This window comes from Humulus lupulus, chromosome 7 (genome assembly GCF_963169125.1).
Source record: "Humulus lupulus chromosome 7, drHumLupu1.1, whole genome shotgun sequence".
NCBI lineage: Eukaryota > Viridiplantae > Streptophyta > Magnoliopsida > Rosales > Cannabaceae > Humulus > Humulus lupulus.
Genome location: NC_084799.1, coordinates 75274709 through 75287448, shown reverse-complemented (window position 1 = coordinate 75287448; position 12740 = coordinate 75274709). Strand labels below are relative to the sequence as shown.

Genomic DNA, 12740 nt, shown 5'->3' with positions numbered 1-12740 from the left:
TTGGCTCAACTAGCCACCATGACAAGAAAGAAGGTGAAGTTGGATTACATAACAAACGACACCGCTCGAAAAACCACTTTCAAGAAGAGAAAGAAGGGTTTGATGAAGAAGGTGAGCGAGCTGAGCACGCTGTGTGATATTGACGCTTGTGCAATCATGTACGGCCCTAATGATAATGAGCCAGAGGTGTTCCCGTCGATGGAGGAGGTCCACCGAGTCATAGCAAGGTTCCACAACATGTCAGAGATTGAGCAAACCAAGAAGATGGTGAACCAAGAAGCGTTCCTGAGGTATAGGATTGGCAAGGTGAACGAGCAGGTGAAAAGACTCAAGAGAGACAACCATGAGAAGGAGCTGATCCAAGTCATGTACACCAATCTTATAGGTAATACCAACCTTCAAGGCTTGACTATCCAGGATTTGAATGATCTCACCTGGATCATTGACCAGAGCTTGAAGGACATCAACAAGAGGATGGAGCAAATAGCCAAGAATACCAAGTCTCCGTACTCGGATGGCTAAGCCTAAGCCAGCAGCAGCCACAACTCCAGTCCTGAATAAAAATCTCATTGAGGAAGGGAATGCTATTGCAGTTGATGCTGCTATGGCTAACTTCGCCAAACCTCAAAATGAAGCTAACGACAACAACAACAATAATAATAATAATATTATGGGATTTGGTGGAGATGACATGATTTTTCCTTTTGGGGACAACAGCAATTGGGATATATAATGGAATCTTCCCATATAAATAAACTATGTCGTTTAATCATATGATTATTATTTTGTGTTTTGTGTTTTCCTAGATCTATTGTGTTATTTGTGTTTGGAGTTGTTTTTCTTCCATTTGGCTATGTTCTTATCTTGTTGTGTTTTTGTTTAACATTTCATGTTTTTAATTATGTAATCTAAGTGTTGTGTCTTTATGTTGTTTCTCGTTCAACGTTGTTGTTAAGAAATTGGATTTTGTTGTCTTCATGGTCTTATATATAATTCTCAGAATTTCAACGCCTTTTATTAATTGTGACCGAGCATCAATGAAACAATATTTTTTATAAGATTTAATCGTACAAGTATTATAAAAACTAAAAGCCACTACACTAATGTAAATTTTAAAATCATAGCATAAGGTAAATCGTATAAGTACACATTTTTAGACTCTTTGATTTAATTTTTACTTAAATAAATTAAAAAGCAGATACAAAGTTAATTTTCATAAATTATAGAAATTATGAGGCAAATTTTATAGATAAACTTGGAGTTAATTAACTAAAATAAAGATTTTTGTAGAAATTTAACTAATCATTATTTAATTGGTATCATAAGCAACCAAATTGTTGCTTTTAATTTTAGTGACGGCAAGAAAACATATGCTTCTCACATTTCAAAATAACTACATTGAAGAGTAGGTCACAATGATACAATTCTTAAGCTTAAACGACCAATGACGTGGCGGTAATTTTTTTTAAAAATTATGGAGAAGAAAGAGAAAAAAAAAGTAATATACTGTTATATTATTTGCAAAACGCGGTAAAAACAACAATATTTTTTTAATTAAGATGACTCAAGGCATTTTTGAAATTAAGATGATAAAAAGGTGTCAAATGTAAAAAAAATTATTGGAAAACTTATAAAATTACATTAACGTTTATATATATATATAGATGAAAAATATTGTGGATTACAAAAATACAGTTTTTTTAATTAAAAATATAGATGGACAAAATTGTAAATACAGTGTGACGTAATTGTAATACAAAAAAGCAAAATATAATTTTTTGTAAACATTTGTTACAGATTTGTAAACACATGTTACAGATTTGTAAACAACTATTACATGTGTTGCAATGACTATAAATAAGTCACAAGGACGAACATTGGATTATGTTTACTTCTACCAGTTTTTTCACATAGTCAGTTATACATGGCTTTATCAAGGAAGAAAACAGCATCTGCAGTAAAAATTCTAAAGAAAACCGTTCTCTTAGATTCTTGCTACAAATTAATTTCAAAGAACAAACACTCATAAACTAATATATTTTTCTTTCGGAGAAAAATAACGTAATTTGACAACCGGATACAATTCACATGAATATGTTAAAAGATAAGACATTGCAATATTAATGTCAATAATCTCAATATGTCATATATGGTTATACCTATTTAGTCAAATATGGTAATAAGAATAAAAATATTAAAGTCTATTAAGGTAATCTAGCCAAATAATTTCATTGTAATGTATTTACTATTTGTAAATATTCCTCATAGATATTCGTTACCAAATATTAATAAGATACTATACAATAAGGTCATGTTTGAAAAGTAAGATTGAATTGAAAAATATAAGAAAAAGAATTAGTTGATCATTTCACTAAAAAAAAAATGTATCATATAGTGAGAATTTTATACTCACAACAAAAAATTACTTGTAACTAAAATATAATATTTAATTACAAATTATAACTAATATAATTTTAGTCACAATTTATTATATTTAGTAATGAAAGTTGTTGTAATGAAAAATACGTTTAGTCACAAAAAATTATAATATTTGTGACTAAAAGAGTAATGTAATTTGACAACTCGATAAAATATGATTTTACCTATTTAGAAAACTGAAGTAGTCGATTATTTCATCAAATAAAAAAGATATCACTTAGTGACATAGTCACAATATGCATTTTTTGTGTGATTAGAGTTCACTTTTAGTTACAATAAAAAATGGTTTATAACTAAAAAGTAATATTTATAAATTATCACTGATGTAATTTTCTTTACAACTTATCATATTTAATGATAAAAAGTTATCACTAATGTAATTTTATTGGCAACTTATCATATTTAATGATAAAAAGTTATTACTAATATAATTTTATTGGCAACTTATCATATTTAGTCACAACTTAAACACTCATAAACGAATATATTTTTCTCAAGGGAAAAGTAACGTAAATTGACAACCGGATACAATTCACATGGATATGTTAAAAGATAAGACATTGCAATATTAATGCCAATTATTTAATGCATTTATGGTTTTACCTATTTAGTCAAATATATGGTAATAAATCTATTCAGGTAATCTAGCCAAATAACTTTGTTGTAATGTATTTACTATTTGTAGATATCCCTCACAGATATTATTATATTAACAAAATATTATCAAGGTACTATAAAATAAGGTCATGTTTGGAAAGTTAGATTGGATTAGATAAACTTGAATTAAAAAATATAAAAATAAATAAATAAATTATTTATATCACTAAAAAAGTATCATTTAGTGACAACTTTACAACCCCACAACATACATTTTTTGTAATTAAATGTCACTTTTAGTCGCAACAAAAAATTGCTTGCAACTATTACAACTTATCACACTACTACAAAATTGGGTTATCCTGATACCCAACCACGACAGTCAACTCTGTTGACTGTCGTAATTACTTAGCGGGACTCTACGCCGACAGTTAAAAACTATAGGCACATAGACCAACGCCGACAGATAATAACTGTCACCGTTGCTCTTGACTGTCGCTATTGACCCCAACGCCGACAGTTAATTCGAGATCAATGCCGACAGTTAAAATGTGTCGCTATTGACTCCAACACCGACAGTTAATTCGAGACCAATGCCGACAGTTAAATGTTGTCGCTATTGACCCCAACACCGACAGTTAATTCGAGACCAATGCTGACAGTTAAATGTTGTCGCTATTGACTCCAACGCCGACATTTAATTCAAGACCAATGCCGACAGTTAAACGTTGTTGCTATTGACCCCAATGCCGACAGTTAATAAAAATCTAACGCCGACAATCATAAAATGTCGCCAAAATTCAAATAAAAAATCTAAAATTATAATTAATGAATAATATAATTTTAAAAATAAACTAAATTATGTAAATATATATTTATTAAAAACTTTTAAAACTATATGTTTTTTGTTTCTAAAATTTTCATATTATTAACTTTTGTATATATAATAATTTTTATATCAAAATTTAAATTTATTATTCTTTAACATATTTATAAAATTAACTGTATTATTAATTATATTATTCTTTAACATATTTATAAAATTTGTACATTATAATTTTAAAAATAAACTAAATTATGTAAATATATATTTATAAAAATTATGTATTTATTAAAAACTTTTAAAACTATCTTTTTTTTTGTTTCTAAATTTTTCATATTATTAACTTTTGTATTTATAATAATTTTTATATCAAAATTTAAATTTATTATTCTTTAACATATTTATAAAAAAAATTATTAGTTAAAAAAGAGTTGTTTTATTAATTGGAAAAATATTGAAAAAAAAATAATGAATAGTATAATTTTAAAAATAAATTAAAATATGTAAATATATATTTATAAAAATTATGTATTTATTAAAAACTCTTAAAACTAGAATTTTTTTGTTTCTAAATTTTTGATATTATTAAATTTTTTATTTATAATAATTTTTATATAAAAATTTAAATTTATTATTCTTTAACATATTTATAAAATTAACTATATTATTCGTAACACATTTATAAAATTTGTATTAGTTAAAAAGTTATTTTAATAATTAGAAAAATATTGTAAAAAAAATTAATATATAAATTTATTAATTATAATTTTTTTATTAATATATATGTGTTTAAATAAATTTTTATAAAAACTTATTGTAAAAATGAAAAGGTGTTATTGGAGAATTATAGAGTCTGAATTTTTTAATGAAGCAATGATTTCAGCCTCCTAATATTTCCCGCCCCTTTCTTTATTTTTCCCTCTTCTCTTTTCCTATCCGTGTCCTCCGACCTCCCTCTCTCTCTCTGACCAGCCGTCTCTCCTCTCCTCTCTCTGCGACTCACTCTCTCTCCTCTCTCCCCTCTCCCCTCTCACCGATCTGCAACGTTCGCCTCCTCTCAGTCTCAGTTCTCATCCCTCTCAAACCGAATTTGACTATACCGGCTCGACATGGACTTGGTGCAGTGAATCTAGTAGTGGCAGCTTGGTGAAGCCATTCTCTAAGTGGATAAGGGGTTTATGTTCTTGCACAAACTGAATCTCTGAAACTTCACCCCAAGAGTACTTTACTGGAATACCGGGTTCAAATGCTGCAAAATTTACTTCCGATTCCAATGGCGCAAAGGAATGGTTGAAACTCATTTGTGAACTCTTATTCTTCTGAGAATCAGGAAGGTTGACTGCAGGTGCCTTAGCTTCTACCACTGGCTCTGAAACTATGCTCCTGAGATCGTCTTCATGGCTGCTGGAATCCACATTCTGGAGAAGTAAGTTACTGCCGCAAATTCTGTAGCTTCCATTCCGAACATTATTTTTATGAACACTGGTCGAGCTCTGAAGGCCAAAACTTACTGGAGGATCTTTTAGAGGTATATCAGAATGGTTTAACCCTCCAAAAGAAGTTTTCCCATCACTTTCCTTTTCCTTTTGCAGCCTGCTCAGGTAAAGGCGATACTTTTGCAGAGGCGAACATTTCTCAATGAGAATCCCCATCATAACACTCAAAACATATTAGATATTACAGGACAAATTACATCTGTTCATAACAATTTTCAAGGGAAAGAAGGCACTGTCACACATCTATTCCCAGCATATAAGTGGTGAAAAATAGAAGTGGATATTTCTAAAATATCCTAACCAAATATCTCGACATATATCAACATTAGACAGATATGTATCATCCATCTTAATGATGTAGAACTATGTAGTAATAACTACAAGTTTATTTGTAATATATTAGTATTTTGTTGAAGAACGTCTAAGATTTCAAATCTTGAGTGGTTTTGTTGTTGGTGATAAGCTTTATTAGTTATACTGGTCTACTAATTTGAATGAATACCACCATATTCTTTGCACTGAGTTTTGACCATTGTAACATAAGCTATTTTTCTTGTATATTTTCAGACAGTACCATTGAACTTTGCTAAGGAACACCTTAAGAATGAGGGTTCTGTCATTCTTATGATTCCAGATAGAGGATTTTGGTCTATTAAATTTGAAATAAAGCACAAAAACTATAGCAAAAGGAGAGCTGAATTTAGTTGTGGTTGGAAAGTCTTTGCCAAGGACAATTATTTGAAAGTTGGCGATGTCTGCATTTTCGAGCTTCTTAAGAGAGATGAAAATGTATTCAAGGTTTCCATTGATTGTGCTGTTGATTATGCATTCAACTAAAATCTCAAGGTTATTACTTGTTAACGTTTTCAATTTTGATTTTGGTATTTGAAGTGGTATAGATTTTTGGGTTGGTTACTATAACATAAATTGATGTGTATGCAGCTGGTGGAATCAAAGCAAAGCCAAAAGGAGAAGTGAGAGAAGTTACTGAGTTGTTTTTTGAAATATGTTTGCATAATGGAGAACTTGCTATGCTTTAAAACTCAAAACTAAATATGGTGAATGAATCTATGAGTAAAGGATCAGATACCTCATAAGATTAATTATATATATATATATGTATATATATATATCATATTTTAAGTACAGTTGTCTTACGTTGTTAATATGAACCATTTCTATAAAACTAAGTAGATGTCTATATATCTCCCTTTTATTAGATACAAATATTCAAAATAGGTAAGCTTGATTACCAACCAATCATGTTTTTTCTAGTGGAGCTTCTGATCCTATTTGCAATGAAATTTCCAGCTTTTGTTCTGTTTTGGTTTCTACAATAATAGGCTTTTTTTCTTTCTTCTCTACAAATAATATATGTATATATATTGTTTTCTTCTCTTTATGTTATAAATTATTCTCTATTCCTCTTCTCTTCAGAATATGTGAGTACTAAGGCCAATTGTTATATATAAGACAAATATGAGAATGAGTTGCCAGAAGTATACTATATATATATATCAGACAGAAAACTGGAGGCGGTGGATACACAAAAGAAAACGTTGCTCGATGTTGGACTGTTGAAACTGGAGTTCTTCTAGACACAACTTCCAAATGGTATGTCAAGTCTTCTTCACTTTTAACTTTTATATCTTGGTTCAAAATGTGGTCAACCTCAATATAGTTGTGGTAGGAAAACATGTTGGGTTCTGTTCTATTCAAATTCTATAAGATTTTCTTTATAATTTTTTTTTTTGCAGAGATCCCAGCTAAGGATTACATTCTATATTTCGGCCCAGAATATTCATTGAAGATTCCACATGGGCACATAATAAGTCATTTTAAAACTTCTTTGTTATTGAGATTATATATTTCTTGTACACATAGATACTGTCCCTTGCTATACTGCAAACAAGCTAGCTTTTGTTTTGTCAAATAATGCAATGTTATATTTTCCATTAAATATATTTGTTTCCTTGCTTTCTCTTAATTTTCTTGTGTGGATTGTCAATTATGCAGGATAATGCGAACACTAAATCATATCTTAGTACGATCAAAGTGCAGGTCTTGGAGAATCTTCGTCACATTCAACATGCTCCTAGTGTTCAAATGCAGGAGGTGAGTAGCTACTAAAATAGTTGCCTGAGAAGTCTTTTGCTTGATAACTTCACCTTCTCCACTGAAGCTTTAGTATCACAGAAGCCGAGTAAATTTTGTATGTTATGCAGGTTCCTTCAGACTTCTATATCCCTGATTTTGATGAAGATGAGCAGAACCCAGACGAACGAGTAGATCGTAAGTGAAAATTCAAAAAATTTAAAAACACACCAACACACCTTTTGTTTTCCATGGCCACTACTTCAAGCCTTTTCACTTCCACTGCTTTCTTATTGTTTAATTATTTAATTCAGATTTGACTCACTTTCATTATATATTATAACATTGTAAATGTGTGTATGTGCTGAGACAAACTTCAAATAATTTTTTTTTGCAACAGTTTGCAAGAGGTATGCTTCTAACTTTTATTTTAATACTATGCAAATGTTAGAGGAGTTTGAATATCTTAAATATTCATCCATAGTGAAGTAGGTTCTGGGATTGTTACTGTGTGCTGCGGTGATAACGGAAGGTTGAGAACTTATGTGTTTTAGTGAAGTAGGATCTGAGAAATTTGTGTGTTGCGGAGATAAGGAAGAAAACTTGTGTGTTGTTTGAATTGATATTGGCAGATGGTTGGTTGCTAGTATGGGGAAAATGTTGTTCGATTTTATGTAGACTTGTCTATGATTATCCTATAATTGAATTATGTTTGTTTGATTGACTTGATTATAACATATACTTGTATGAATGTACTTGTTGCGTGTTGACATACACATATAGCATAACCTTTTGTACTTCTTGTTTTACATATGTTAGTTTTCTTCTTGTCCCTTGTCTAATGTCTTTGGTGAGGTGATTTACAACATTGAACATCACTTTTGGTTTTTGTGATCACGTTTAGGTTCAATAGTATAAAGTGTTATACAAAAGTTTGACATTATTAGTATATTGGTTGATAATTTATAGTTATATTGGATTCTAAGTTTCATTCTTTTGGACTAGCATGTATTGATTTTATCAGCTTCAGGGTATATTTTTGTTTTAGTGCCAGTGCTTAATTTTTTTAGATTTATTGATTTTAGTGTATATTATGTATTTATATTTTTTGTTGGATACTTTGCTTCTGATTTTGCTATGTTTATTCAAATTCAGGGTATATATATATAAACTTTTCTGTTGGTGGCTTTTGGTACAAGTTATGCTAATAATAATTAATTATGTGAGTAATTTTTTATTTAAATTTATATCAAACTTTAATTGTTTAAAATATAATTAAAAGTTTTAAAAAACATATATTGAAAAATTATTATTTATATATATAAATTTAATTTTACGGCGACATCTAATAACTATCAGCGTTTCTATTAACAGTGACACCTAATAACTGTTGGCGTTGCTAGCAACGGCGACACCTATTAACTGTCGGTGTTGCCAGTAATGGTGACAACTATTAACTGTCAGTGTTGCTAGCAACGGCGACACTTATTAACTGTCGACGCTGCCAGCAACGGCGACACCTATTAACTGTCGGCATAGCCAGCAACAATGACACTTATTAATTGTTGTCGTAGCTACCCCTACGCCGGCATAGGCAAAAATGAAAGTTAGTCGACTGTCGTCATTGCTCAATAGCGACAGATAAAAACTGTCGGGAAAACCTGTTTTTGTAGTAATGTCACTAATGTAATTTTAGTCAAAATTTATTATATTTAGTGATAAAAATTGTTTTGACCAAAAATATGTTTAGTCACAACAAATTGTAATGTTTGTGACTAAAATAGTAACGTAATTTGACAATTGGATACAATATGGTTGTAACACCATTATTTTCTCATAAAATAAATACACAATCCAGTGTTGAAACATAAAAACATAAATGTTGCCCTTTATTGAAAAATATACGACTTCAAACAGGATCCCAGTTTTACAACATAAAAGATGTCTTAAAAATAGAAATACAACAACATTTATTTTTAGAGTAATAAATTACAAATTAAGAAACAAAAATATAAGCTTTAGATCTTCTAGCAGCTATATGGCCTTCACGAATACACATGCAACTATCTAGGTCCAACTCGCCACTGGTCATCTATCTCTTTACTTATTTTGATATGCACAGATATACTATAAGGAGTGAGCTTCTAAACCCAATAAGGAAAATACAACCATAACAAACATACAAACAATATTTATACATATCACAGATATTTCATTATTCAACAATACCATATAAGCTTCATATTACTATAATAACACTATCATACAAGAGAATCACAATCACACATAACCATACAATTCTAAAGTCATATTCATAAACTTAATATTCTCATAATCATATTAGATATAAACGAATCAGTCAAGTATAGATAATGTGCTTATAAAGTTTGGACATCTGAGCCCTATTGACATCACTTAGATCCATTATACAACTTTTGGACATCACATAGGTCCATATATGAGCTTCACTTAGGTCCAGCCACACTTATATTCTTGTACTTGAAATGTTAGTGTCATAACATTTACTTAAGGTCATAATCTAAATCCATTTGATTTTCCTTACTTTGAATGTGGCGAAAAAGAATAGAGAGATTGCTCTTAAATACTAGTGGATCACGCCCAACACCTTACACATAAAAATAAAGACTAAAATTAGGACCTAAAATATAAATTAATTTCACAATCTAAAACCTTTTTAGAAACCAAACCTTAACCCTTGAAACAAGATAACACAATCCTAATATCCCGAGCCTTTGAGAGAACAACAAATTTCTTTGAAATAAATAGGGTTTGAACTTTATGATGCTTTATAAATAGTATAATGTTTTGGCTAGAAATGATGACTTGGGCTAAGGTATATTTCGGCCAAGTGAGGGAATAATGATGGTAATAGTGACAAAGCTAGGTTTGGAACACAAGAGAAAGATAGAAGAAGAATTCGAACACCACTAGGGTTCTTGGTGGTTTCGGCTATGTGGAGTGTTTGTGAGCAAAAATAGAAGAACTTGAGAGAAGATAATATTGCTTAACAATTTTTGAAAAATAGAGAAGCTATGACTTTGATTTTGTGAAAATGAAGAGCACCAATGCTTTATTTATAGGCTCTAAACTCCAACTCTTTTCCTTAATCTTCTCCACTATCATCAAACAAGTTTTTAAAAATTGAATTTCCCTCCTCTAAGTAGTTTTGGCCAAGCCTGTTCAACACCCTAGTCTTTTGCTAAAGTTCCTTTCTTAACGCCACATACTCCCTGTTAATGTCTGTTTAGACTTTGTCTTGTTTTGAAAAAATTATGTCTATTGTTTTGTTTGAGCTGGTTTCTGTTTTATCAATTTGTTATATGTGCTATCCGCAAATTTGATTGGTTAGTTTGTTGTAAGCTCACGTGGCCGTGTGATGGTTGCTTACTATAAATAGACTAATGGGTTGATTAGAACAAACTAACTCTGAAAAGACAAACCCTAGAATTTTGTGTTCTTGGTTCAATCATTTTTGTTTCAGGTAGAGGAACTCAAGGTTGAAGAAGAAGCTGAAGAAATATGGTTGGGTGTTGTAGATCGAAGAGGAAGAAAAAGCTTGGTTCAGATAGAAACTGGAGGGATTTCAGTCAGGTCTTTGAAGGGAGTTCAAAGAGTGTGATCTATTGAAGCTTGCAAGTTTATAGTTTTTTTTTCATTATTTACTTGTTTCATTAAACAAATTGTATAATGAAACTTTGAAAGACTGTATGTATGTATTTCTCATTTTCTTGAAGTATTTAAGATTTGTAATATCTTTCTTAGATAAAGAAATTGATGTCTCTTTGAATGTCTTTTGTTGTCCGTATTTTCACCACCGACATGTGGCAACTCAAAATGATTGGCTTAGATGGTCATAGACGTCTTCGAAGTATGCTACCCCCCTGAGGGCTCTATTCAGGAGGAAGATCCTTTTGGGTGAGAACGCCTATTTTTGCCAGTTGGTAGACTGTGGATATCTTAAAAGTAGATTACTCTCCAGCTCAGGAAATTAAGGCGAGGGCTCTCCTCCCTCAGTCATCTCCTAGGTCCGAGGTTTTGGTTCCTGGACCTAAGATAAGGCACCAGGTGTCAGCCAGTTCGGGTTTGCAGCGCTAGAGGATCATCTGACAACTTTTTTAGGCGATCCATCAACAGTGTTGTCGAGTATACAACTCGACAATTCGCACTATCACTATGCCATTTGACAAGAAGGTACTTACAGCACGCCCTGAAAGCACTTGGGGCATGTTCCCCATAAAGTAGGTACCTTTCTGCGGTGGGCCCCGCAGATCTCACTTGGGTCGTGATCCCTATTCAATGCAGTCCAATGCATTAAATTGGTATCAATCCCCCAATAATGGGAATAATGTGTATTAATTACTGATGATTAGTATTAATGACCCCAGCCTCTATAAATAGGGTTGGGAGTCTCATTGTAAGGGGTTCAGTTTTTAGAGAGAAAAGATATTGTACTCAAAGCAATCTAAAACGTTGCCTGAGAATACATTATTGGAGCTTTCCATCACAAGCTTCCAATCCTCTTAATACCAGAGACTCGTGGACTAGGGTTCTTTTATAACCTGAACCATGTAAAAATCCTTGTGTTCGTATTGCTTATTTCTTTAGTTTCTCGTTTTAAGGTTGATAGCGAAAAAGGCAGTCAACATGTTTGTGCTTTCATTAAGATCTTGAAGAAAACATTTGGAAAACTTATTCATGGTAACTACTCGAAGACACAGATGATGTACTCCCTCCTACTGGAGCCGAAGGAGGGGAACCCAGTCGGTAGCCACCTCAGGATGTACTTGAGATAGTAGAGGATTACGACAAGAACGCCGAGTACGACGGCGAAGATGACGGGGTCGACTAGGGGTGTAATGCCCTGGTTACCCCAGAACAGTTACGGTGAACGGTGAACCAGAAATTTAACTCGCTACCCGAGTTCTTTGGTTAAAAACGTGCTTCTAGGTATTATTAACAGGCTAAGGTGGAAAACCAATCAAAAGGAAATGATATATTTTATTTAAAATATAAAACTGTTCATGGGCCCATAAAAATGTTTACAAGTTATTTACAACTCAAAATGGTCATTACTGTTTCAAATTTACAAACCCACCGACCTAAGCGGCAAAAATAGGGTAAACCCCCTAGTTCATCTGAGAACTCCTTGGCCGTGGTGGTCAAGCGGCCGCATATGTACACAGCACCACCTAAGCTCTCCACTCAAGGTTGGGTGAGCTTTTCTTTCCCTTTACCTGCACCACATAGCACCCATGAGCCAAAGCCCAGCA

The 12740-nt window shown here is 31.7% G+C and overlaps 1 protein-coding gene and 1 long non-coding RNA gene across 3 annotated transcripts; both read left to right on the top strand.

Moving 5' to 3' along the window:
• On the top strand, nucleotides 1–658 carry LOC133789722 (agamous-like MADS-box protein AGL80). The gene has a single exon (XM_062227487.1). It carries the CDS (start codon nucleotides 19–21, stop codon nucleotides 520–522), a length of 504 nt encoding a protein of 167 aa, XP_062083471.1. The 5' UTR covers nucleotides 1–18; the 3' UTR covers nucleotides 523–658.
• Nucleotides 659–4756: 4098 nt separating this feature from the next.
• Nucleotides 4757–11251, top strand: LOC133788305 (uncharacterized). Of its 2 annotated transcripts, none has more exons than XR_009873184.1 (5): nucleotides 4757–5387; nucleotides 5923–6201; nucleotides 6298–6969; nucleotides 7372–7470; nucleotides 7581–11251. It is a non-coding gene; the product is annotated as an uncharacterized LOC133788305 (long non-coding RNA). The 2 variants fall into 2 exon arrangements; XR_009873183.1 differs by having other exon boundaries at nucleotides 7113–7470.
• Nucleotides 11252–12740: the final 1489 nt, after the last annotated feature.